Below are 27,453 nucleotides of genomic sequence, written 5' to 3' on the forward strand. Positions count from 1 at the left end.
CAAATTTTGTGACATATGCCATGATATCAAACCTGATCTTGACTCTGATCAATGAAAGACTGCACCAACTTGGGTGTTCGACCAGTGTGCAAAAGGCAACAAACTGTGAAAATCCAAAAAGAAAGAAATAATAATAATAAATAAATAGGCAGTAGATATTGAAGGCATGAGATGAAGTGTCCTTGAAAGTGAGTCCATAGGTTGTGGTAACATTTCAGTGATGGGTTGAGTGAAATTATCCTCTTTGGTTCAAGAGCCTGATGGTTAAAGGTTGGTAACAGTTCCTGAACCTGGTGGTGTAAGCCCCGAGGCTCCTGTGCCTTTTTTTCTGATGGCCACAGCAAGAAGAGAACATGACCTGAGCAGTGGGAATTTCTGATAATGAATGTATATACCTACTGTGCCTAATGTGAAACATACTAAACAGTTGCATGTAGGTAGGCAGTTACACAAAATAACAGCGTGCATAAATTGTTAAACTGCAGAGGAAAATAATAATTATATAGTCTAATCGAACGGCAATCAGAAATGAAACCAGATATCTCTTTAAAAAAATTCCCCTCAGTGAGATGGCTACCATGGCAACTTGTTTATTTTTTTCTTTACTTAGTAATTCTAGAATCCCAGCCTAAGTTAAATATGTATTTTCTCAGTTGTCTCTAATCATTCAAACTAACAGAATTCTTACTTATTTTCATCTTTCTATCCCAGAGTAAAAATTGTTCAAATTTTTGAAGTTCCATTCATGTGATGTATAAAAAATCTCTAATTTTATCAATTACTTTTCCTCTGTTCTGATTTTTCTGAAAGGAGAAAGGAAGAAAATTGTGATCAATATTGAGGTTGTTAATCTCATTATTTTTTGAAATAAGTAGACATACAGTCCCATTGGTATCATCTGGGTGACTGACTCGTCTTCTTGAGCTCTGTCCACCATTCTGTAAGATCGCAGATGACCAATAGCATGTGCCTCACTCTAAGCTCTATTGCCATCACCTTTTGACTAGTTCTCAATACGAGAAAGTCTGCAGATGCTGAAAATCCAAAGTAACAAACACAGATCCCTGAAGGGACTCAGCAGGTCAGACAGCATCTGTGGAGAAGAGTAAACAGTAAACGTTTTGGACCGAGCCCCTTCTTCAGGACAATTCTCAATATTCCACCAGTCATGATGTAGAACAACCTCAGAGTTGAGGATTTATAAGTTGCTCAACTCTTGAGTGAAGAAATTTCTCTTCATCTCAGTTTTAAGTGTACTACCTTAAATCCTGAGATTAAACCTAGTTCTAGAGCTCTATTGAGGGGAAAAATCCTCACAATATAAGTCCATCAGGGCTTCTAAAGTTTCATACATTAAAATGAGATTAGCTCTAATTCTTCTTAACGTTAGATAATACAGATCCACTTAACCGTATCCCTCATTCTAAAGTTCAAGTTTAATTGTCGATCAACCATATAGATCAATGCAGCCTTCCTGCAAGGTACAAAACACAGTGCCAACAGTCGCATATGACACAAGACACATATAACCTATATAATTACAATAACAGAAAAACCCACCCTTGCAAAAAAACCTAATGTAACCCAAGTCACTGAGTGTCATGGCCTGTAGATTGATGGTGCATGGGATGTTGTCCTGGAGCCACGTTTCTGCAAGAACAAGTGCACTGCAGCCCTCATTTTTTAAATTGAGATACAGCATGGAATCGGCCCTTCGAACCGCACTTCCCAGTAATCCCCCAATTTAATCCTAGCCTAATCACAGGACAGTTTACCATTGCCAATTTACCTACCAACTGGTTTGGCTTTGGACCGCGGGAGGAAACCGGAGCACCCGGAGGAAACACGCGTAGTCATGGGGAGAATGTACAAACTCCTTACAGACAGTGGCAGGAATTGAACCCAGGTCACTGGTACTGTAAAGCGTTGTGCTAACCACTACACTACCGTGTGATGGGAATTGAACCCGGGTCACTGGTACTGTAAAGCGTTGTGCTAACCACTACACTACCGTGTGATGGGAATTGAACCCGGGTCACTGGTACTGTAAAGCGTTGTGCTGACCACTACACCACTGTGTGATGGGAATTGAACCCGGGTCACTGGTACTGTAAAGCGTTGTGCTAACCACTACACTACCGTGTGATGGGAATTGAACCCGGGTCACTGGTACTGTAAAGCGTTGTGCTGACCACTACACTACCGTGTGGTGGGAATTGAACCCGGGTCACTGGTACTGTAAAACATTGTGCTAATCACTACACTACCGTGTGATGGGAATTGAACCCGGGTCACTGGTACAGTAAAGTGTTGTGCTAACCACTATGCTACCATGCGCCTTACATGCTAATACAGCTGTAGAGGAATGCAGACCAGCTTGTCTTCCAGTGAGCGAACACTGGAAGGCAGCACTGATGAGAGGGGCCAGCCTCAAACCCAGCAAGGACTCTAGCACGTCTGCTGTGCCTGTGCTCCCCACCTCCCCCACCACCTCTGGCACACCACCTGTGGGAGGCTGCAGCAGGTGACCTTGTGGCATGTGGGCATGGTCTGCGCAATGACTGAGGCCACATAGCTTCCCCAGTTTCTGTCTCGCCAATGAACCAGTGAACTGGACTTGCAGTATTCTACATTACCAATGTCCAACAGGGTCTTCCGATCACAAGAAAAACATCCATGACAATCATTTGTAATGTTTATTGGACTGCGCAGGGCCTCTGACGCAGTGTGGCAGATACGATGTGCAACACCGCTATCGTGCACCACGCCACTGGGTTAGATCTGCAGTACTTGCTGTTCTTAATATCCAGCAGTGTCCAGTGATCATAAAAAAAAGGTAAAGGATGATCAATTACACCTTTGTTTGGGCCCAGAGAGGCCAGTATGATCGAGCGCACTGCCATCTTACTGGAATACATTCAAGGAAACCTTGTGAAGCTTAAAGATGCATAGAGATACTGAAATCTAAAATGAAAACTCATTTGCTGGAAATCCCAGAGAGTTAAACAGCATCATAACATTGACAATTCCTTTCTCTACAGATGTTGCTGGATCCACTGAGTTCCTTCAGAGGTTTTTGTTTCTTTTTTCAAGTGAAATATGGTTGTACTCTTTCAAAGGAAGTATATCTAGTTGACCAAACTTTGAGTATTGCATTATCAGTGGTGTTTGGTGTTGTATTTTGGGTATGAAGGTGGGGTGGCCCTGTAGCTTAGGGGTAGGTCAATTGCTTTACAGTGCCAATAATCTCCAATTGGGATTCCATTCCTGTCGCTGTCTGTAAGAGTTTGTACATTCTCCCCATGACTGTATGGATTTCAAAAATTCAAATTCCATTCATTATCAAAGTATTTATGCAGTATACAACTCTGAGATTCATCTTACCACAGACAGGCTTGAAACAAAGAAAGAGCATGGAACCCATTCAAAGAAAAACATCAACCCCTGCCGCCACACAAAAAAAAAGCCACAAAAAAAAGTGAGAAACACAGCATATAAAATATAAAATTGAGTCCAGACATATTCAGTTTGGCTTAGAGTCTGTTATCTGCAGGCTGCCCCGATTCAAAATCACCCAAAATAGCAACAGAAAAAAGGACCAGAAAGCAGAAACATATCATAATGTGAACTAGAGTCCAATCCACAAACCACATTGATTAAACCTTGCTCAAGACTCAAATCCTCTGACAGCAGACAGTATCGAGGGAAAGAGAGACCATTCTAATGTTTAAATCTTTTAAATCTCTGATCTTTAAAGGGCTGCCATTTTGCTCAGATGTATTGGGGGTGCATTATGGGCTTCTCCATTATTCCAATGCTTCTGTTGGCATTTAGATATTGCATTTAACCCTATTCAGCTTAACCAATGCCGTCTTTCCTCCTTAGGGGCATCATGGCAAACGCAGTTCAAAACTACGTGAAATCCTTAAACTGGGGACATCTAGTGCAGCTCCAAGATAAGTGAGTGTACAATGCATTTGCCAGCCATTTCTGCATGGGACTTGCGTGATCTGTTTCAGTTTTTTAGACAAATGTAAGTTTTAATCTATCTTAAGTCAAATTTAATGTGCACATAATTTCTGAAATGGGGCTTTACCCTTTCATTGTTTGCAGGAAGGTGAAATATCTGAATCTCAAGGGTGTTTTTATTGACCAACATACCATTCAAGGGGTTTCCAAAAAAGGCGAAAAGGTATGCCCTTCTACGTCTCTGCAGTGTAAGCGTTGATTTTGTTTTATGTTGAACAGGGTACAGCACAGGAACAGGCCATTTAGCCCACAATGTTGTTCTGAACTAGTTAAAAAGCAAATCAAAAACACCCAAACACCAGTCCCTCCCACCTACACCATGTCCATATCCCTCCATCTTCCTTACACCAATGTGCCTATCCAAATATCTCTTAAAAGCCTCTAATGTATTTGCCTCTACCACCATAGCAGGCAGCGCATTCCAGGCATCAACCACTCTGTGAGTAAAAAAACGTACCCCTCACATCCCATTTGAACCTACCTCCTCTTGCCTTAAATGGTGTTAGACATTTCTACCCAGCGAAAAAGATATTTCCTGTCTCCTCTGTCTACGCCTCTCATAATCTTATAAACCTCCGTCAGCTCTCCCCTCAGCCTCCACCACTCCCAGGTTTGTCCAGCCTCTCATGAAAGCACATGCTCTCTTAACCAGGCAGCATCCTGGTGAACAACTTCTGCATCCCTCCAACGCCTCAACATCCTTCCTATAGTGGGGCAACCAGAACTGTACACAGCACTCCAGAATTGGCCGAACCAGAGTTTTATTAAGTTGCAACATAACCTCCTGACTTCTAGCAGGATGGACTATGAAGGAGAGAGCTTTTTGATCAATCAGATTTTTAAAAACTTAGAGATACAGAATGGACCAGGCCTTTCCGGCCCAACGAGCCTCACCTCCCAGCACCGCAACAATTTAACCCTAGCATGATCTTAGGACAATTTAACCTACTAACTGCTATGTCTTTGGAATGTGGGAGGCCTCTACTCACTGGAATTCAGACAAATGAGGGATGACCTCATTGAAACCTGTTGACTGTTGAGTGGCCTTGATAGAGTGAATGTAGAGAGGATGTTCCCAATGGTGGGGGGAGTCTAAGACCAGAGGATTCAGCCTCAGAATAGAGGGGCATTCTTTTAGAAAGGATATGAGAAGGAATTTCTTCAGCCAGAGAATGGTAAATCTGTGGAATCTGTTGCCACAGGCAGCTGTGGAGGCCAAGTCATTGGGTATATTTAAGGCAGAGGTTGATAGATTTTTGACTGGTCAGGGTATGAATGGATACGGGGAGATAGCAGGGGATTGGGACTGAGAGGGAAAATGGATCAGCCATGATGGAATGGTGGAGCAGACTTGATGGGCTGAATGGCCTAATTCTGCTCCTATTTCTTATGGTTTTATAGACAGGAGCACCTGGAGGAAACCCTGTGTTCACGGGGAGGAATGTACAAGCTCCTTACAGATGGCGTCAGAATTGAACTCTGAACTCATGCTGCCCTGAGCTCCGATAGTGTTGTGCTAACTGCCACGGTACTGTAGAGTCACAGTGTCCAATGGGGCCGTCAGCCTTACTTGTCGATGCTGACAGTATTACTCAGTTGGGTAGTCCCCTCTACCCACATTTGGCCCAAAGCCCTCTAAGTGCCTTCTATAGATGTTTCAGAAAGGACAGGGAGGGAGGCAAAAGAGATGGGGGTGTGGCACTGTTGATCAGAGATAGTGTCATGGCTGCAGAAAAGGTGGACGCCATGGAGGGATTGTCTATGGAGCCTCTGTCGGTGGAGGTTAGGAACAGAAAGGGGTCAATAACTTTACTGGGTGTTTTTTATAGGCCGCGCAATAGTAACAGCGATATCGAGGAGCAGATAGGGAAACAGATCCTGGAAAGGTGTAATAATAAGAGTTGTCATGATGGGAGATTTTAATTTCCCAAATATTGATTGGCATCTCCCTAGAGCAAGGGGTTCAAATGGGGTGGAGTTTGTTAGGTGTGTTCAGGAAGGTTTCTTGACACAATATGTAGATAAGCCTACAAGAGGAGAGGCTGTACTTGATTTGGTATTGGGAAATGAACCTGGTCAGGTGTCAGATCTCTCAGTGGGAGAGCATTTTGGAGATAGTGATCATAATTCTATCTCCTTTACAATAGCATTGGAGAGGGACAGGAACAGACAAGTTAGACAAGCGTTTAATTGGAGTAAGGAGAATTATGAGGCTATCAGACAAGAAATTGGAAGCTTAAATTAGAAACAGATGTTCTCAGGGAAAAGCACAGAAGAAATGTGACAAATATTCAGGAGATATTTGTGTGGAGTTCTGCACAGGTACATTCCAATGAGACAGGGAAGTTATGATAGGGTACAGGAACCGTGGTGTACAAAGGCTGTAATAAATCTACTCAAGAAGAAAAGAAAAGCTTACGAAAGGTTCAGAGAGCTAGATAATGTTGGAGGTCTAGAAGATTATAAAGTTAATAGGAAGGAGTTTAAGATGGAAATTAGGAGAGCCAGAAGGGGCCATGAGAAGGCCTTAGTAGGCAGGATTAAGGAAAGCCCCAAGGCATTCTACAAGTATGTGAAGAGCAAGAGGATGAGACGTGAAAGAATAGGACCTATCAACTGTGACAATGGGAAAGTATGTATGGAACCGGAGGAAATAGCAGAGGTACTTAATGAAAACTTTACTTCAGTATTCACTATGGAAAAGGATCTTGGTGATTGTAGTGATGACTTGGAGTAGACTGAAAAGCTTGAGCATGTAGATATGAAGAAAGAGGATTTGCTGGAGCTTTTGGAAAGCATCAAGTTGGATAAGTCGCCAGGACTGGATGAGATGTACCCCAGGCTACTGTGGGAGGTGAGGGAGGAGATTGCTGAGCCTCTGGCGATGAACTTTGCATTATCAATGGGGATGGGAGAGGTTCCGGAGGATTGGAGGGTTGCGGATGTTGTTCCTTTATTCAAGAAAGGGAGTAGAGATAACCCAGGAAATTATAGATCTGTGAGTCTTACCTCAGTAGTTGGTAAGTTGATGGAGAAGATCCTGAGAGGCAGGATTTATGAACATTTGGAGAGGTATAATATGATTAGGAATGGTCAGCATGGCTTTGTCAAGGGCAGGTCGTGCCTTACGAGCCTGATTGAATTCTTTGAGGATGTGACTAAACACATTGATGAAGGAAGAGCAGCAGATGTAGTGTATATGGATTTCAGCAAGGCATTTGATAAGGTACCCCATGCAAGGCTTATTGAGAAAGTAAGAAGCCATGGGATCCGAGGGGACATTGCTTTGTGGATCCAGAACTGGCTTGCCCACAGAAGGTAGAGTGGTTATAGACGGAGTGCCTCAGGGATCTGTTCTGGGACCCTTATTCTTTGTGATTTTTATAAATGACCTGGATGAGGAAGTGGAGGGATGGGTTGGTAAGTTTGCTGATGACACAAAGGTTGGAGGTGTTGTGGATAGTGTGGAGGGCTGTCAGAGGTTGCAGTGGGACATTGATAGGATGCAAACCTGGGCTGAGAAGTGGCAGATGGAGTTCAACCCAGAAAAGTGTGAAGTGGTTCATTTTAGTAGGTGAATTATGATGGCAGAATATAGTATTAAAGGTAAGACTCTTGGCAGTGTGGAGGATCAGAGGGATCTTGGGGTCTGAGTCCATAGGACGCTCAAAGCAGCTGCACAGGTTGACTCTGTGGTTAAGAAGGCAAACGGTGTATTGGCCTTCATAATCGTGGAATTGAATTTAGGAGCCGAGAGGTAATGTTGCAGCTATGTAGGACCCTGGTCAGACCCCACTTGGAGTACTGTGCTCAGTTCTGATCATCTCACTGCAGGAAGGATGTGGAAGCCATAGAAAGGGTGCAGAGGAGATTTACAAGGATGTTGCCTGGATTGGCGAGCGTGCCTTATGAGAATAGGTTGAGTGAATTTGGCCTTTTTTCCTTGGAGCGATGGAGGATGAGACGTGACCTGATAGAGTTGTATAAGATGATGAGAGGCATTGATCGTGTGGATAGTCAGAGGCTTTTTCCCAGGGCTAAAATGGTTGCCACAAGAGGACACAGGTTTGAAGTGCTGGGGAGGAGGTACAGAGGAGATGTCAGGGGTAAGTTTTTTACTCAGAGAGTGGTGAGTGTGTGGAATGGGCTGCTGGCAACGGTGGTGGAGGCAGATACGATAGGGCCTTTTAAGAGACTTTTGGATAGGTACATGAAACTTAATGGAGGACTATAGGTAAGCCTAGTAATTTCTAAGGTAGGGACATGTTCGGCACAACTTTGTGGGCTGAAGGGCCTGTATTGTGCTGTAGGTTTTCTATGTTTCTATGTTATACATGTACTTAGCTAAATGTCTTGATGGGAACAAAGAAAGCAGTTGTGAAAATGTTGAATGTTCTTGTTGGCCCCAAGTGTTAACTTTGCTAAATGCCAAAGACTCTTAAATAACCAAATTTTTTTGGCTTCTCAGTTAAGTTGACACAAGGTCAGTTTCCCTAGTCTTTACTGAACAATAGGTCTATAATTACCTCTGTTCTTTTCTACTGTGTATTTGGGAATGTGGCATATGAGTGTGAAGAGAATGACTGAGAAGAAATGATGTAAGTATTAAGGAGTAAGAGGCAAACAAAGAAAGTCTGGTCTGCAGATGCTGGAAATCCAGAGCAACACACACGAAACACTGGAAAAACTCTGCAGTCAGGCAGTATCTTGGAAAAGAATAAACAGTTGACGTTTCAGGCCGAGACTCTTCTTCAGGACTGGAAAGGAAGGGGGAGGGGAAAGAGGCTGGCTGGAAGGTGTTAGGTGAAGTCAGGTGGGTAGGAAAAATCAAGAGCTGGAAAAGAAGGAATCTGATAGAAGAGAGTGGTTCGTAGGAGGAGGGAACTCAGCGGGAAGTAAATAGACAGGTGAGAAGAAGTAAAAGGTCAGAGTGGGGAATAGAAGAAAAGGGGAGGGGAGGGAACTTGTTTTTACTGAAAGGAGAAATTGATACTCATGCCATCAGGTTGGAGGCTACCCAAGTGGAATATTAGGTGTTCCTCCTCCACCCGGAGGGTGGGTTCATCTTGGCACATGAGGAGGCCGTGGATCTTCACATCGGAGTGCGAATGGGAATTAAAATGTTTGGCCAGCTTGTGGCGGATGGTGCGGAGGTGTACAAGTTTGGTTAAAGATGATTAACTGTTGCCAGCAATGTTTACATAATGAAGAGTTTCTGCAGTGTGGCATCATTCACTGTCATGAAAATATTAGGTTGGGTTATACTGAACTGCTGCTCAGAATCGCTGCCTAAATTTGACTCAAGGATAGCTTCTATGATTAAGGACAATGGCCTGATACATAGACTGCTTATTCCTCTGCATAGATGCTGTCTGACCTGCAGAGTTCCTCCAGCATTTTGGATATGTTCCAGCTCCTATCTGTAAAATGGAGCTCTTGTATGATAAGATGGACTCATGGCCTCAAAATCTTTCTGCTTATGATGTTGCACGTTACTGATTACCTGCACTACATTTTCTCTACAGCTGTTACACTTTATTCTGCGTTGTTACTGATTTAGATCAGGGGTTCCCAACCTCTTGTATGCCATGGACCCCTACCATTAATTGAGGGGCCGCGGACCCCATGTTGCGGCTCCCTGGGATTGGCGGGGGGATGGGGACCCCTACCATTAATTGAGGGGCCACAGACCCGATCCTGTGTTGGGAACCCTGCTTTAGAGTAACACACACAAAATGCTGGAGGAACTTGGGTCAGGCAGCATCTATGGAGAGAAATGAAAAGCTAATGTTTCAGGCAGAGGGTCTCGTCCCAAAGTGTCGACTGTTTACTCTTTTCCGTAGATGCTGCCTTAACTGCTGAGTTCCTCTAGCAATTTGTGTGTGTTGGTCTTGATTTCCGGCATCTGCCATATCTCTTGTATTTATGATGGTCTCTGTTTGACCTTGTTCTGCCTCAGTGCACTTTGTAATGATCTGAGCTGTATGAACAGTCTGCAAGACAAACTTTTCACTGTATCTTATCTATTTACTTATTTATATTTATTAAGATACAGCGCAGTCCAGGACTTCCAATCCTTCAAGCTTCAATGCCCATAATCACCGATGTAACCCTAGCCTAATAACAGGGCAATTTACAGTGAACAGTTAACCTACCAGCTGGTACGTCTTTGGACTGTGGGAGGAAACCAGAGCACCCAGAGGAAACCCACGTGGTCATAAGCTGCTTCCAGACAACGGAGGGAATTGAACTCAGTCCACTGGTACTGTAAAGCGTTGTGCTAACCACTACACTACCGTGTGATGGGAATTGAACCCGGGTCACTGGTACTGTAAAGCGTTGTGCTAACCACTACACTACCGTGTGATGGAAATTGAACCCGGGTCACTGGTACTGTAAAGTGTTGTGCTAACCACTACACTACCGTGCTGCCTTGGTACATATGACAATAATAAACCAATTCCAGTTCCAGTTTCAAAATCTTCACCCTCCTTGTCCAGATAAGAGTGCCTGATCATACAGGCCCTCTGTAACCTCACGTTGGGCAGCGGGCTTTCAAGTAAGTGATCTTAGAGGTGCTATCTCCCTCCAAACAAATTGACAGAATGCAAAGCAGGGCTGAAGGCTGGGCTGAAGGCTTGCTTATTGTCAAAGCTGTCAATAAATTTATTGGGCTTTAAAAGTAAAGTAAAATTGAAATAGAAGTTCACAAAGAGTGTAACAATACTTACAGATATTGGTCAAGGTCGACCCTGGGTGTTGCATTCTAGCTGTCTAGTTACGCAAGCCAGGTTAGTACATTATGGAGAGCAAACTGTTGCCCATGTAGCAAGCTCCCCCTCTCCACGCATCCAATGAATCCAAAGGAGCAACAGAGACTGATACAGTTTGGCACCAGCAGCGTCACAGAAGTTGCCAACCAGTGTTGAACTCAATGTAAGATTGTCTTGGGGACCCCAGCTCTGGATTTTTCCCTTAGGATTTACTCCCGAAGCCTCCCCTGTGAGTGGGTATAGCCACAAGGCAGAGGATGCTTGAGATCAGAGTTCTCCTTCCCCTCACGGTTGATCAGCCCCATCTACCAAAGCAACTGGTTTTAAGGCGCCAGTAACCTGCCTTTGTCCCTTTGCCTGTGAGTAGAAACAGTTCTGCCGGGCTTAGCTGCACATGAAAGCCAGGAACTCGACTTGGTTTTCAGAGTCTTTCTGAGTCGCACACCATTGGGAGCATTTAATAGGTAATGGGAGCTTGTCTCCACTACCACTCCTGGCTATAACAACTTTAAGGAACCACTAATAACGTTAAACCATGGCAAAGGTTAGGTTGTGTGGGTTAGTGCCTTTCTCTTTGGAGTGAAGAGGATGACAAGTGACTTGAAGAGGTGTACAAGATGATAAAAGGAACAGCTGAGTGGGCAGCCAGAGACTTTTTCAGGACAGAAATGGCGAATATGAGCAGGCATAACTAAGGTGTTTACAGGAAAGTTTTAGGGGGGATGTCAGAGGTAGATTTTTTTATTCAGTGAGTGGTAGGTGCATAGAATGTGCTGCTGGGGATGGTGGTAGAGGCGGATACATTAGGGACATTTAAGAAACTACAGGTGCTTGGATGAAAGAAAAATGTGGGATGAAAGGGTTAAATTAATCTTGGAGTAGGTTAAAGGGTTGGTACAACATCAAGCACAAAGAATAGATGGATGACAGATGGAATCAAAAATCTAATGGAAGAAAGCAAATCCTATAGAATATAAGTCTTTAGATGGCAAAAGACACTTTTACTAGAATGCAGTATACTGACCAATACTAAACTAGGCATGACAACCCGCCTCAGAGTACGGAGATGTTGTGTTTATCCAGTTCTTTATATGGCTCAGAATGTTGGACAATATCTAGTAACATGAGGAAACGAATTGTAGCAGCAGAAATGTGGTTTTTGAGGAGGATGCAAAGAATATCATGGACGAAACGAATATCTAATGAGGATGTCATGAACAGAGCAAACACAAATGTATGAGATCATGAAAAGGCAACGTAACTTCATTGGACATGTGATTAGGAAAGAGGAGTTAGAATGTATGGTAATTATGGGCAAGATTGAAGGGAAGAAAGCAAGAGGAAGACATAGACAAATGATGATGGAGATAGCAGCCAGAGAATTGGAAATGAATACTAATGAATTGATCCACTTGACCCGAAACAGGAGTGTGTGGGCCATGGTAGTCAAAGCTCAAACTGGGCATGGCACCTGATGATGATGATGTTGACAACATCATGATGAGTGGAGATATGTCTCTACCAATGGAATTCCTTCTGCCAGACTACAGGTCACCCATGGGCAAGGTGTAGCACCTGCTTAGCCCCCACTCCCAATCAAGGTCACATGAGTCCATGGGAGCAGATGGTAGATGGTCGTACGAGCAGCTGGTGCGTATCACAAATCCTGGTTTTGAGAGCACTGATGCCAGGCAAACGAGTATTGATAATGGCTGGGGTCACCTGTCTTGTAAAGACACTGTCCAGAAGAAGGCAATGACAAACCACTTCTTTAGAAAATTTGCCAAGGGAGGAGAAGATGGCGGCACGACGCAGCTCGCAGCGGCCACTCCGGTGGTGATGTCTGTTATTTGCCAAGTAGGGTGCCGTGCACAATCCTGATTTGATGGAGACGGACGTGAGAGTACGGAGGAACATCTGGTGAAACTTCTGAAATGCCTGCTTTGCTGCTGCTGCTGCTGTGTGGTCTGGAATCTCCGGAGGGGAAGGCCCTGAGTCCTCGTCTTAGCTTGTTTCTCGGCAGCTGGGGCGAGGTCGAAGTGCTTGGCAGAGGATGGTGCTCAGTGCTCAGTGTCGGAGGGCTGGTCGGAGGCTCGAAGTTTTTGGATGGACTCAGAGTCTGCTGCAATTGGGTGCTTCCAATGGTGCTGCATCGGCAAGTTTGCGGCGCTTGGAGGTTCATGGCAGGAAGAGTTTCTCCCTTCAACCGTCTGTGTGAGATGATGAGGCTATCGGGACTTGAGACTTTTTTTTTACCGCGCCCATGGTCTGCTCTTTATCAAATTATAGTATTGCTTTGCACTGTTGTAACTATATGTTATAAATATGTGGTTTTGTCAGTTTTAGTCTTGGTTTGTCCTGTGTTTCTGTGATACCACTCTGGAGGAACATTGTATCATTTTTTAATGCATGCATTTCTAAATGACAATAAACGAGGACTAAGTGTCCTCATAATCTAATCTAATCTAATCTAAAGAACAATCGTGGTCATGGAAAGACCATGATATGATCACCCACAACACAGTCACGGCACATAATGAACAAACACGCAATGTTGTAAGCTGAAGCCCTGTGCTGTGCTGTAGTGTTCTATGTAGTAATCAGAAAAAGATCTTCACCTTTGTCTGCTGATCGACTGGTCTAGCTGAAATCAGTTGAGGTCTCAGAATGTGAGTGAGAGCCTGACCTACTGTCAAGTCTGAGTGGTGTTTTTTCTCCCAGCATAATGCTGAGTATTCCCAGTAAGGCTGGACCCTGCCTTTAAACCTCTGTGGAATCTAGAGATGGAATGTAGTAACAGTTTTGGTTCCAACAAACCTGTTAGTGACTCAGACTTTGAGTCATTGATTCACAGAAAAATGCAGCACAGAAACAGAAACAGAAACATCTAGTGCATGCCAAACCATTTAAACTGCCTACTCCCATCAACCTGTACTGGGACCATAGTCCTCCATACCCCTACCAAACCCATCCAAGCTTCTCTTAACTGTTGAAATCGAGCTTGCATGCACCACTTGTGTTGGCAGCTCATTCCACACACTGATAACCCTCAGAGGGAAGAAATTTCCCCTGATGTTCCCCTTAAACATTTCACCTTTCACCCTTAACCCATGACATCTGGTTGCAGTTTCACCCTACCTCAGTAGAAAAGCCTGCTTGCATTTACCCTATCTATACCCCTTATCATTTTGAGGCATGCATGCAAATACAATAGTTCTGTTCATTGACTGAACACCTGTTAATCCTGTCAATACCACTGGTCATAGCCAGGAGGATTTGTCCATTGGGGCGGCGCAGTTAAAGTAAGGCCATTACAGAACCAGCAACCCGGGTTCAATTCCTGCCGCTGTCTGTAAGGAATTTCTCCGTTCTCACCCTGACTGCATGGGTTTCCTTTGGGTGCTCCAGTTTCTTCACACTTTCCAAAGATGAATTGGTAAGCGTTAGTAAGTTGTGGGCATGCTGTGTTGGTGCTGGAAGCATGGTGACTCTTGCGGACTGCCCCTCCCCAGCACATTCTCAGACTGCGATGACTGTTGACACAAACAATGCATTTCACTGTATGTTTTGTTGCACACATGCCAAATAATGCTAATCTTTAAAAGATCTTTATCTTTGCTTTGATAAGGTGACTATATTATAGCAATAAGCTAATTAGTAATCCCATGAGAACATAATAGTAACTAGTTGCTGTAGCTCTAGTAGAAATGTGAACAAAAGTTTCCAAGAGACAATACTGCAGTAGAACATAGAGCAGTATAGCACACAGGCCATTTGGCCCACAGTGTTGTGCTGAACCAGCTAAGAAGCAAACCAAAAACACCTAACCACTAATCCCTCCTACCTACACCATATCCATAGCTCTCCATCTTCCTTACATCCATGTGCCTATCTAAACATCTTTGAAAAGCCTCTAATGTATTTACAGATGCTGGGGTCACGACCCGCTGAGTTCCTCTAGCGTGTTGTGAGTGTTGCTCTAATGTATTTGCCTCTACCACCATACCAGGCAGCGCATTCCAGACATCACCACTCTCCAAATAAAAAACTTACCCCTCACATCCCCCTTGAACCTACCCCACCCCCTTTCACCTTTGACACATGCCCACTGGTATTAGACATTTCATCCCTGGGAAACAGACACCCTCTGTACACTTTATCTATGCCTCTCATAATCTTGTAAACCTCTATAAGATCTCCCCTCAGCCTCTGGCACTCCAGAGAAAACAACCCAGGTTAATCCAGCCTCTCATGATAGCACAAGCCCTCTAAACCAGGCAGCATCCTGGTGAACCTCTTCTGCACCCTCTCCAAAGGATGCCTCGACATCCTTCCTATAGTGGGGTGACCAGAATGTGACCTAATGAGAGTTTTATAAAGGTGCAACATGACCTCCTGATTTTCGAACTCAATGCTTCGACTAGTAAAAGCAAGCATTCCATAAACTTTCTTAAACACCTTATCGACCTGTGTAGCCACTTTCAGGGAGCTATGAACCTGGATCCTAGGATCTCTCTGCTCAGCGACATTGTTCTGGACCTTGCCCTTAACAGTAATGCACTCAAATGCCGGTCTAGGTTTTGCGATAATTCAATCAGTGTGAGGCTTTGCGTTACTTATGCACGGAGCATGGGAATGGTACACAGTGGGCAGCTTACCGTGTGGGAATGATGAACTGGGCTGCCAAGCCAAAAACAAAAGCACAGTTGAAAGCCCAAGGCAAAATAGAGAGAGCCTCACACACGTAGGAGGCCCAATTATTTCATTGTGCGCTTGCTTGGCCCCATGCGCACTTGCTATATTCTCACAATCGATCTGATCCATTGTTGTAAATATTGTGAGAGGTACTAGAATATAAAAGCAAGGATAAATATTGAGGCTTTATAAAGTACTGGTGAGGCCTCACTTGGAGCAGTATTGGGCTCCCTATCTAAGAAAGGATGTGCTGACATTGGAGAGGATTCGAAGGAAGTTCACAAAAATGATGCCGGGATTGAAAGGCTTATCATATGATGGACGTTTGATGGCTCTGGGTCTGTACTCACTGGAATTCAGAACGGGGATCTCATTGAATGTTGAAAGTCCTCAATGGATGTGGATGTGGACGTGGAGAGGATGTTTTCTATGGAGGGTGGAGTCTTAAGACCAGAGGACACAGCCTCAGAATAGAGGGGCGGCCTTTTAGAACCATAAGACCATAAGATATAGGAGCAGAAGTAGGCCATTCAGTCCATCGAGTCTGCTCTGCCATTGAGTCATGACTGATCCAATTCTTCCAATCATTCCCACTCCTCTGCCTTTTCCCTATACCCTTTGATGCCCTGGCTAATAAAGACCCTAACTATCTCTGCCTTAGATGCACCCAGTGACTTGGCCTCCACAGCCACTCTTAGCAACAAATTCCACAGATTTACTACCTTCTGACTAAAGTAATTTCTCCACAGCTCTATTCTAAATGGACGTCTTTCAATCCTGAAGTCATGCCATCTTGTCCCCTACCATGTGAAGTAACTTTGCTATATCTAATCTGTTCAGGCTTTTTAACATTTGGAATGTTTCTATGAGATCCCCCTTATTTTCATGAACTCCAGGGAATACAGCCCAAGAGCTGCCAGACATTTCTCATATGGTAACCCTTTCATTCCTGGAATCATTCTCGTGAATCTTCTCTGAACCCTCTCCATGTCAGTAAATCCTTTCTAAAATAAGGAGCCCAAAACTCCACACAATACTCCAAGTATGATCTCAAGAGTACCTTATAGAGCCTCAATATCACATCCCTGCTCTTATATTCTGTACTTCTAGAAATGAATCCCAACATTGCATTCGCTTTCTTCACCACCGACTCAACTTGGAGGTTAACCTTTAGGATATCTTGCACAGGGGCTCCCAAGTCCCTTTGCATCTCTGCATTTTGAATTCACTCCCCATCTAAATAATAGTCTGCACATTTATTTCTTCCACCAAAGTGCATGACCATACCCTTTCCAACATTGTATTTCATTTGCCACTTCTTTGCCTATTCCCTTAAACCCTCCTAAGTCTCCTAAATTCCCCTAAGTTTCTCTGCAGGCTCTCTGTTTCCTCAACAATATCCGCTCCTCCACCTATCGTTGTATCATCAGCAAATTTAGCCACAGATCCATTAATCCCATAGTCCAAATCATTGACATACATGGTAAAATGCAGTGGTCCCAACACTGACCCCTGTGGAACCCCTCTGGTAACCGACAGTCAGCCAGATTAAGATCCCTTTATTCCCACTCTCTGCTTTCTGCCGATCAGCCAATGCTCCACCCATGCTAGTAACTCCCCTGTAATTTCATGGGCTCTTATCTTGCTAAGCAGCCTCATGTGCAGCACTTTGTCAAAGGCCTTCTGAAAATCCAAATACCACACATCCACTGCACCTCCTTTGTCTACCCTGCTTGTAATTTCCACAAAAAATTGCGGTAGGTTAGTCAGGCAGGATTTTCCTTTCAGGAAACCATGCTGGCTTTGGCCTATCTTGTCATGTGCCTCCAGGTACTCTGTAATCTCATCCCTAACAATTGATTCCAACAACTTTCCAACCACTGATGACAGGCTAACAGGTCTATAGTTTCCTTTCTGCTGCCTCCCACCCTTCTTAAACAGTGGAGTAACATTTGCAATTTTCCAGTCGTCCGATACAATGCCAAAATCTATCGATTTTTGAAAGATCATTGTTAATGCCTCTGCAGTCTCTCCAGCTACTTCCTTCAGGACCCAAGGGTACATTCCATCAGGTCTGGGAGATTTATCCACCCACAGACCACTAAGCTTCTTGGGCACCTTCTCAGTTGTAATTTTCACTGCACATACTTCACTTCCCTGACACTCTTAAATGTCTGGTATACTGCAGATGTCTTCCACTGTGAAGACTGATGCAAAGTGCACATTCAGTTCCTCTGCCATCTCTGCATTTCTCATTACAATATCTCCAGTGTCATTTTCTATTGGTCCTATATCTACCCTCAACTCTGTTTTACCCTTTATATACTTAAGAAAGCTTTTAGTATTCTCTTTGATGTTAGTCACCAGCTTCCTTTTATAGTTCATCTTTTCCTTCCTAATGATCTCCTTTGTTTACTTCTGCAAGTTCTTAAAAGCTTCCGAATACCCTATCATCCCACTAGCTTTGGCTTCCTTGTATGCCCTCTCTTTTGCTTTTACTTTGGCTCTGTCTTCACTTGACAGCCACAGTAGTGTCCTCCTTCCATTCGAAAACTTCTTATTTGGAATATATCTGTCTTGCACTTCCTTCATTTTTCGCAGAAACTCCAGCCATTACTGCTCTGCTGTCCTTCCTGCTAGTGTCCCTTTCCAGTCAACCTTGGCCAGCTCCCCCCTCATGCCATTGTAATTTGGTCAGGAACAAAGGTATGGAAGATCTTCTTCAGCCAGAGATTGGTGATTCTGTGGAATTCTGTGCCACAGGTGTCTATGGAGGCCAAATTATTGGATATATTTAAGGCAGAAGTTGATTAATTCTTGATTAGTCAGGGCATGAAGCAGGAGATTGGGGTTGAGAGGGAGAATGGATCAGCTGTGATGAAATGTTGGAGCAGACTCAATGGGCCAAATGACCTAATTCTGCTCCTATATCTTCTGGTCTTATAATTCTGAGCAGTGTGTCCCTTACAACTTTTTCTGATTTCTTGAGCAACAAATTATTTTTGCAGAACCTTCTCACAGCCGAAAACATTGTTTTAGCAACTGGAGGAAGACCGAGGTATCCTGCAGATGTAAGTATTTAATTGCTTTGCATTCGATCCATTATAGGACTACTGGTTAATTTTTTATTCATGCTGTCAAAACTGGCCATTATTAGAAAAAAATTTGTATGAAGAGAAGAGCATGTCAGAATGTTTTGACTTCCCTTGAGACCAAGTGTTGATAGGCTTGACATTGAACCATATTATGAATGTCTTTAATTCTGCATTACAAAATCAGTCTTTAGCACCCCTCAAGGAGAGTGAAAAATTGGACACTTCTCTATAGGGTGGGAAAGTTTTGACAGGCTGCCGACCTTTAGCTGCTCTACGTGTCTGCAGATCAGAATCAGGTTTAATATTACTGGCATATGTCGTGAAATTTACTGTCTTTGCGGCAGCAGTACAATGCGATACATAATAATCGAAAAGAAAATGTGAGTAAGTAATATATTGAATAGTTAAATAGTGCAAAAATAAAAATAAAAAATTAGTGAGGTAGTGTTTTTTGTGTTCAATGCCCATTTAGAAATTGGATGGCAGAGGGGAAGAAGCTGTTCCTGAATCGTTGAGTGTGTGTCTTCAGGTTTCTGAACCTCCTGCTGGATGGTAGCAGTGAAAACAAGGCATGGTTGGGTGATGGGGTCCTTAATAGTGGATACTGCCTTTTTGAGGCATCACTGCTTGAGGATACTCTGGATACTACAGAAGCTGGTACCCATGATAGAGCTGACTAAGTTGACAACTCTGCAGCTTATTTTGATCCTGTGCGGCAGCCCCCCCACCAACCATATGGTATTGCAGCCAGTTAGAATCCCTGTTTCAGTGGAGATTTGAATAGACAATTGACAACGGGTTACTTGCAATATCTCGGTAAGGTACACAGCCTTAGGAGAAGTAGGAAGGGAGAGCATTAAAAAGCCATCTAATGTAACACTCAGGTTGGAGTAACAACACCTCATATTCCATCTCGGCAGCCTTCAACCTGATGGCATGAGCATTGATTTCTCTAACCGAGTAATTTTTCCCCACTCCCCCTTCTCTGTTTTATCATTCTTCATTCTGATTACCTTCTCGCCTGTTCTCTTCTCCTGACTTGCCTATCACCTCCCTTTGGTACCCCCCACCCACCCACCATTTCTCCCATGGTCCACTGTCATCTCCTATCAGATTCCTCCTTTTCAGCCTTTCACTTCTTTCCATCTAAGAATCTCCTAGATTCTTATATTTCTTTTGATTGATTCTAAATGAAAAAATTAGCACAGACAGCTAATGCAGATAGTGAACTGCCTTCATACAATGCTTTCGATGATTGCATCCTCCAACTCTTCATTTTCATTGTAATATTCAAGATGATTGTGGATACCTTCCAATTCTTCGTAGTCCGTAACTGGCTGTGTTCTGAACACAAGCACACACAACTGACACAATTTAAAAACTGTTTGCTCTAAGCACGGTGCAGTGTCTTAGCAGCTGCACATGTACACGCAGTTGACACTAGTTAGAAACTGTTCAGCAACAGTCTTCTGCCCCAATTAAGTGGCATAGTGTCCCAAATAAATGAAGGAAATCACAGCTATTTTCTTGATTAGTATTGTTCTTTAAGAACTGTCTCAAATAAGTGACTGCCCCAATGAAACGATGGCCCAATTAACCGGAATCCACTGTATATACTTATACATACTTTGATAATAAATTTACATTGACTACTCGAAGATCTGTCTAACCCTCTCTTTCCCCTGTAGCTGTCCTTCTTTTTCATCCATGTGCCTATCTACGAGAATTTTAAATGCCCTTTATGTATCTGCCTGTACCATCACTCCTGGCAACGTGTTCCATCCACCCACCACTTTCTGTAAAAAAGACCTATGCCTGTCATGCCCCCTACGCTTTCCTCTAATCAGTCTTAAAATTATGCCTCATCATATTAGCCATGTCTGCGCTGGGAAAAAAGTCTCTGTCCGTCCATTCTATCTATGCCTCTTACCATCTCTATCAAATCCCCTTGCAGTGCAATTGGAACAATAACTACCCAGGTATGCCACTCAGTTCAAGGATATTTCTGGTTAGGCATTAAATACTGGGCTGAATGCTGGGAGGCTTCACTTCGTGCCTGGTTAAGTCTGCTTTATCCAACATTAAGTAAACATGAGAAATTCTGCCAATACTGGAAATCGAAGCGACGCACACAAAATACTAGAGGAGCTCAGTAATTCAGGCAGCTTCTATGGAAAGGAATAAACAGTTGACGTTTTGAACTGAGACCCCTCTTCAGGACTGGAAATGAAGGGGGAAGAAGTCAGAGTAAAAAGGGAGCGGGGAGTGGAAGGAATTCAACTAGAAAGTGATAGGTGAAGCCAGGTGGGGAGGAAAGCTATAGGGCCGGAGTGGAAGGAATGTAATGGGAGGGATAGAAGAGTGGACATTAGGAGAAAGGGAAGGAGAAGGGCACCCCAGAGGAGGTGATAGGCAGGTGAGATCAATTTCCATAGATGCTGCCTGACTTGCTGATTTCCTCCAGCATTTTGTGTGTGTTTCTCATCCAACTTTGGTTAACATGAGAGCCATATTCTTGAAGGTGAATTTGAATGTGCAGCAGAGAGTTGTAAGCTCAGTCAGGTCCATTGCTTGCCTCCGTAGTATGCAGGACATCTTCAAGGAGCAATGCTTCAAAAAGGCAGCGCCCATCATTAAGGACCCCCATCACCCAGGTCATGCCTTGTTCTCATCAGGAAGGAGGTACAGGAACCTGAAGGCACTCAACAAGTCAGGATCAGCTTCTTCCACTCTGCCATCCGAGTTTGGAACAGACATTGAATCCATGAGCACTACTTCCCTACTTTTTAAATTTAAATTCTTGCGCTACTTATTTAACTAATTTGCATTTTTTGTTGTTATGTATTGCATTGTACTGCTGCTGCAAAGGCAACAAATTTCATGGCATGTGCTGGTGATATTAAACCTGATTCTCATTCCATTTCCTGGTTACCATATTCCTAATGCAATTGATTTTAAAAAAAGGCCGATGCCCTGATTTGATTTTTTAACATCCCCTTTTATTTATTCTGCATTCACAATGATGGAATTTATAACAGATCTTAGAAGCAGATTCCCGTCAGAATGTGTAGGCTTGTATTGGTGGTGCATCCTCACAGACAAGACCTGGTCCACGTACGTGTACTTGATGTCAGTTGGTAGATCTCCAGTAAGGTAGGGAAAGTGCTAGATAAATTTTCTCTTCTCATTAATCCAGGGCTGATTTTATAAACATTTTTGTTGAAATCAACAGCAACTTTCACATTCAGATCTATTTATCAAATGTACATCAACACATACAGTGAAACACATCACAGGTTCAAAGGTTCATTTTAATATCATAGAATATATGCAGTATACAACCTGAAATTCTTACTCTTCACAGACATCCAGAAAACACAAAACCCAATAAAATGAATGATAGAAACATCAAAAACCCGAAGCGCCACCCCAACCCCTTCCTTTGCACAAGCAACAGCAGAAGCATTGGCTCTTGGCATTTTGTTAACAACCATAAGACCACAGGAGCAGAAGTAGGCCATTCAGCCTATTGAGTCTGCTCCACTGTTCAGTCATGGGCTGATCCAATTCTTGCAGTCATCCCCACTCCCCTGCCTTCTCCCCATACCCTTTGATGCCCTGGCTAATCAAGGACCTATCTATCTTGGCCTTACATGCACCCAATGATTTGGCCTCCACAGCTGCTCGTGGCAACAAATTCCACATATTTACCACTCTCTATGTAAAGTAATTTCTCTGCTTCTCCATTCTAATTGGACATCCTTCAATCCTGGAGTCATGCCCTCTTGTCCTGTCCTGGATTTGGGAAATAACTTTGCCAAATCTAATCTGTTCAGGCCTTTTAACATTCGGAGTGTTTCTATGATATCCCCCCCCCATTCTCCTGAACTTCAGGGAATACAGCCCAAGAGCTGCCCTTTGTTCCTCATACGGTAACCCTTTCATTCCTGGAATCATTCTCGTGAATCTTCTCTGAACCCTCTCCAACGTCAGTATATCCTTTCTAAAATAAGGAGCCCAAAACTGCTCACAATACTCCAAGTGTGGTCTCACGATTGCCTTATAGAGCCTCAACATCACATCCCTGCTCTTATATTCTATACCTCGAGAAATGAATGCCAACATTGCATTCGCTTTTTTTACCACCGACTCAATCTGGAGGTTAACCTTTAGGGTATCCTGTACGAGGACTCCCAAGTCCCTTTGTATCTCTGCATTTTGAATTTTCTCCCCATCTAAATAAGAGTCTGCCCGTTTATTTCTTCCGCCAAAGTGCATGACCATACAGTTTCCAACACTGTATTTTGTTTGCCACTTCTTTGCCTGTTCCCCTAAACTATCTAAGTCTCTCTGCAGGCTCTCTGTTTCCTCAGCACTACTGACTCCTTCACCTATCTTTGTATCATCAGCAAATTTAGCCACAAATCCATTAATCCCATAGTCCAAATCATTGACATACATCGTAAGAAGCAGCGGTCCCAACACCAACCCTTGTGGAACTCCACTGGTAACTGGCAGGCAGCCAGAATAGGATCTCCTTATTCCCACTCTCTGTTTTCTGCTGATCAGCCAATGCTCCCTAACCTATGCTAGTAACTCCCCTGTAATTCCATGGGATCTTGTCTTGCTAAGCAGCTTCATGTGCAGCACCCTGTCAAAGGCCTTCTGAAAATCCAAGTACACCACATCCGCTGCATCTCCTTTGTCTACTCTGCTTGCAATATCCTCAAAAAATTGCAGTAGGTTAGTCAGGCGGGATTTTCCTTTCAGGAAACCTTGCTGGCTTTTGTCCTATCTTGCCATTTGCCTCCAGGTACAGCGTAATCTCATACTTTGCAATCAATTCCAACAACTTCCCGACCACTGATGCCAGGCTAACAGGTCTATAGTTTCATAGAAACATAGAAAATAGGTGCAGGAGTAGGCCATTCGGCCCTTCGAGCCTGCACCGCCATTTATTATGATCATGGCTGATCATCCAACTCAGAACCCTGCACCAGTCTTCCTTCCATACCCCCTGATCCCCGTAGCCACAAGGGCCATATCTAACTCCCTCTTAAATATAGCCAATGAACTGGCCTCAACTGTTTCCTGTGGCAGAGAATTCCACAGATTCACCACTCTCTGTGTGAAGAAGTTTTTCCTAATCTCGGTCCTAAAAGGCTTCCCCTTTATCCTCAAACTGTGGCCCCTCATTCTGGACTTCCCCAACATCGGGAACAATCTTCCTGCATCTAGCCTGTCCAATCCCTTTAGGATTTTATACGTTTCAATCAGATCCCCCCTCAATCTTCTAAATTCCAACGAGTACAAGCCCAGTTCATTCAGTCTTTCTTCATATGAAAGTCCTGCCATTCCAGGAATCAATCTGGTGAACCTCCTTTGTACTCCCTCTATGGCAAGGATGTCTTTCCTCAGATTAGGGGACCAAAACTGCACACAATACTCCAGGTGTGGTCTCACCAAGGCCTTGTACAACTGCAGTAGTACCTCCCTGCTTCTGTACTCGAATCCTCTCGCTATAAATGTCAGCATACCATTCGCCTTTTTCACCGCCTGCTGTACCTGCATGCCCACTTTCAATGACTGGTGTATAATGACACCCAGGTCTCGTTGCACCTCCCCCTTTCCTAATCGGCCACCATTCAGATAATAATCTGTTTTCCTATTTTTGCCACCAAAGTGGATAACTTCACATTTATCCACATTAAATTGCATCTGCCATGAATTTGCCCACTCACCCAACCTATCCAAGTCACCCTGCATCCTCTTAGCATCCTCCTCACAGCTAACACTGCCGCCCAGCTTCGTGTCATCCGCAAACTTGGAGATGCTGCATTTAATTCCCTCATCCAAGTCATTAATAAATATTGTAAACAACTGGGGTCCCAGCACTGAGCCTTGCGGTACCCCACTAGTCACTGCCTGCCATTCTGAAAAAGTCCCGTTTATTCCCACTCTTTGCTTCCTGTCTGCTAACCAATTCTCTATTCACATCAATACCTTACCCCCAATACCGTGTGCTTTAAGTTTGCACACTAATCTCTTGTGTGGGACCTTGTCAAAAGCCTTTTGAAAATCCAAATATACCACATCCACTGGTTCTCCCCTATCCACTCTACTAGTTACATCCTCAAAAAATTCTATGAGATTCGTCAGACATGATTTTCCTTTCACAAATCCATGCTGACTTTGTCCGATGATTTCACCGCTTTCCAAATGTGCTGTTATCACATCTTTGATAACTGACTCCAGCAGTTTCCCCACCACCGACGTTAGGCTAACCGGTCTATAATTCCCCGGTTTCTCTCTCCCTCCTTTTTTAAAAAGTGGGGTTACATTAGCCACCCTCCAATCCTCAGGAACTAGTCCAGAATCTAACGAGTTTTGAAAAATTATCACTAATGCATCCACTATTTCTTGGGCTACTTCCTTAAGCACTCTGGGATGCAGACCATCTGGCCCTGGGGATTTATCTGCCTTTAATCCCTTCAATTTACCCAACACCACTTCCCTACTAACATGTATTTCGCTCAGTTCCTCCATCTCACTGGACCCTCTGTCCCCTACTATTTCTGGAAGATTATTTATGTCCTCCTTAGTGAAGACAGAACCAAAGTAATTATTCAATTGGTCTGCCATGTCCTTGCTCCCCATAATCAATTCACCTGTTTCTGTCTGTAGGGGACCTACATTTGTCTTTACCAGTCTTTTCCTTTTTACATACCTATAAAAGCTTTTACAGTCAGATTTTATGTTCCCTGCCAGTTTTCTCTCATAATCTTTTTTCCCCTTCCTAATTAAGCCCTTTGCCCTCCTCTGCTGAACTCTAAATTTCTCCCAGTCCTCAGGTGAGCCACTTTTTCTGGCTAATTTGTATGCTTCTTCTTTGGAATTGATACTATCCCTAATTTCTCTTGTCAGCCACGGGTGCACTACCTTCCTTGATTTATTCTTTTGCCAAACTGGGATGAACAATTGTTGTAGTTCATTCATGCAATCCTTAAATGCTTGCCATTGCATATCCACCGGCAATCCTTTAAGTGTCATTTGCCAGTCTATCTTAGCTAATTCACGTCTCATACCTTCAAAGTTACCTCTCTTTAAGTTCCGAACCTTTGTTTCTGAATTAACTATGTCACTCTCCATCTTAATGAAGAATTCCACCATATTATGGTCACTCTTACCCAAGGGACCTCTCACGACAAGATTGCTAATTAACCCTTCCTCATTGCTCAAAACCCAGTCTAGAATAGCCTGCTCTCTCGTCGGTTCCTCGACATGTTGGTTCAAAAAACTATCCCGCATACATTCCAAGAAATCCTCTTCCTCAGCACCTTTACCAATTTGGTTCACTCAGTCTACATGTAGATTGAAGTCACCCATTATAACTGCTGTTCCTTTATTGCACACATTTCTAATTTCCTGTTTAATACCATCTCCGACCTCACTACTACTGTTAGGTGGCCTGTGCACAACTCCCACCAGCGTTTTCTGCCCCTTAGTGTTACGCAGCTCTACCCATATCGATTCCACATCTTCCCAGCTTATGTCCTTCCTTTCTGCTGCCTCCCATCTTTCTTAAACAGCGGAGTAACAGTTGCAATTTTCCAGTCATCCGGTACAATGTCAAAATCTACCGATTCTTGAAAGATCGTTGTTTTTGCCTCTGCAATCTCTCCAGCCATTTCCTTCAGAACCTGAAGGTGCATTCCATCAGGTCCAGGAGATTTATCCACCCTCAGACCATTAAGCTTTCTGGGCACCTTCTCAGTCGTAATTTTCACTACATATACTTCACTTCCCCGACACTCTTGAATAAAAAAACTTTTATTCAGGACTAACGAAGTCCTGACGAAGGGTCTCGGCCTGAAACGTTGACTGCACCTCCTCCTACAGATGCTGCCTGGCCTGCTGCGTTCACCAGCAACTTTGATGTGTGTTGTTCCACAGAAACTCTCCACCTTACGATCCTATGTCATCCCTTTCTAATGATTTAATATTATTTCTTATACGCAGGGTCACACCACACCCTCTGTAACACACCATGTAGTATCAGGCTGACAGAACCTCCTGTCTGTTCCCCTTACTTTGGAATCCTCTGTGACTATCACATTCCTCATCTTCTTCTCTCCCTTCTGCACCACGGAACCAGTCTTGGTGCCAGAGACTCTATTCTTCCAAAAAAAAGAAGTCCACCTACCCACTTACCTCGCCGAAGCTCGAATGAGCCAAAGCCCTACCATTCTGACTCAGACCACTCTGTCGATGACCGCTGCACTAGGCAGTGTCTCCCTTTTATGCTTGAACCTTCCCAGCTCTCCAGCTCATGATTAGCGCGCCGGTTATAGCTGAGTTCCTGCGAAGCTTTCCCCTTTAAACTTTGCTCCTGGACCTGTGCACTTCCTCCTCTCTCAGAGCTCTCCGACTCACGATTGGTGTGCCGGTAATCAACACACGCAAGGATGTGCTGGGGGCAGCCTGCAAATGTCAGCACCCATTCTGACACTAACATTGCCTGCAAAGCAACAACAAAGGGAATAACAGGGAGAGCTATGTGGCTCTGTTAATGATTTGATTTGCCATCTGGCTCCCAGTATGCAGAGTATAACCCTATTTGACTTTTGCAAATTCAATCTGTGTAATCATATAGAATGGCAATTCTGCAGTAAATATTTTTGGGTCAAGATCTCTCCATCCCGCATGCTGTGTATACTGTTGCAACAGACAACAATGTGGAGTTGTGTTTTGACTGCTGAGTGATCATTTATTGTTTGAAAGATTCCTGGGAGCGAGTTTGCCATTTCCAGCGATGACATCTTCTGGCTGCAAGATTCACCTGGGAAAACGTGAGTAAAGGC

The 27,453-nt window shown here is 43.7% G+C and overlaps 1 protein-coding gene across 1 annotated transcript in view; it reads left to right on the forward strand.

Annotated features, from left to right (window-relative positions):
* The window catches only part of txnrd2.2 (thioredoxin reductase 2, tandem duplicate 2), a 185,422-nt gene that overhangs the window by 58,270 nt on the left and 99,699 nt on the right, over window positions 1-27,453 (forward strand). The window contains exons 5-8 of the mRNA XM_072240869.1: window positions 3,886-3,960; window positions 4,114-4,192; window positions 18,506-18,568; window positions 27,374-27,441. Of these exons, the coding sequence (XP_072096970.1) occupies window positions 3,886-3,960; window positions 4,114-4,192; window positions 18,506-18,568; window positions 27,374-27,441 (285 nt within the window). The remainder of the gene's footprint in view (window positions 1-3,885; window positions 3,961-4,113; window positions 4,193-18,505; window positions 18,569-27,373; window positions 27,442-27,453) is intronic.

Source organism: Mobula birostris, chromosome 22, assembly GCF_030028105.1.
Source record: "Mobula birostris isolate sMobBir1 chromosome 22, sMobBir1.hap1, whole genome shotgun sequence".
Lineage (NCBI taxonomy): Eukaryota > Metazoa > Chordata > Chondrichthyes > Myliobatiformes > Myliobatidae > Mobula > Mobula birostris.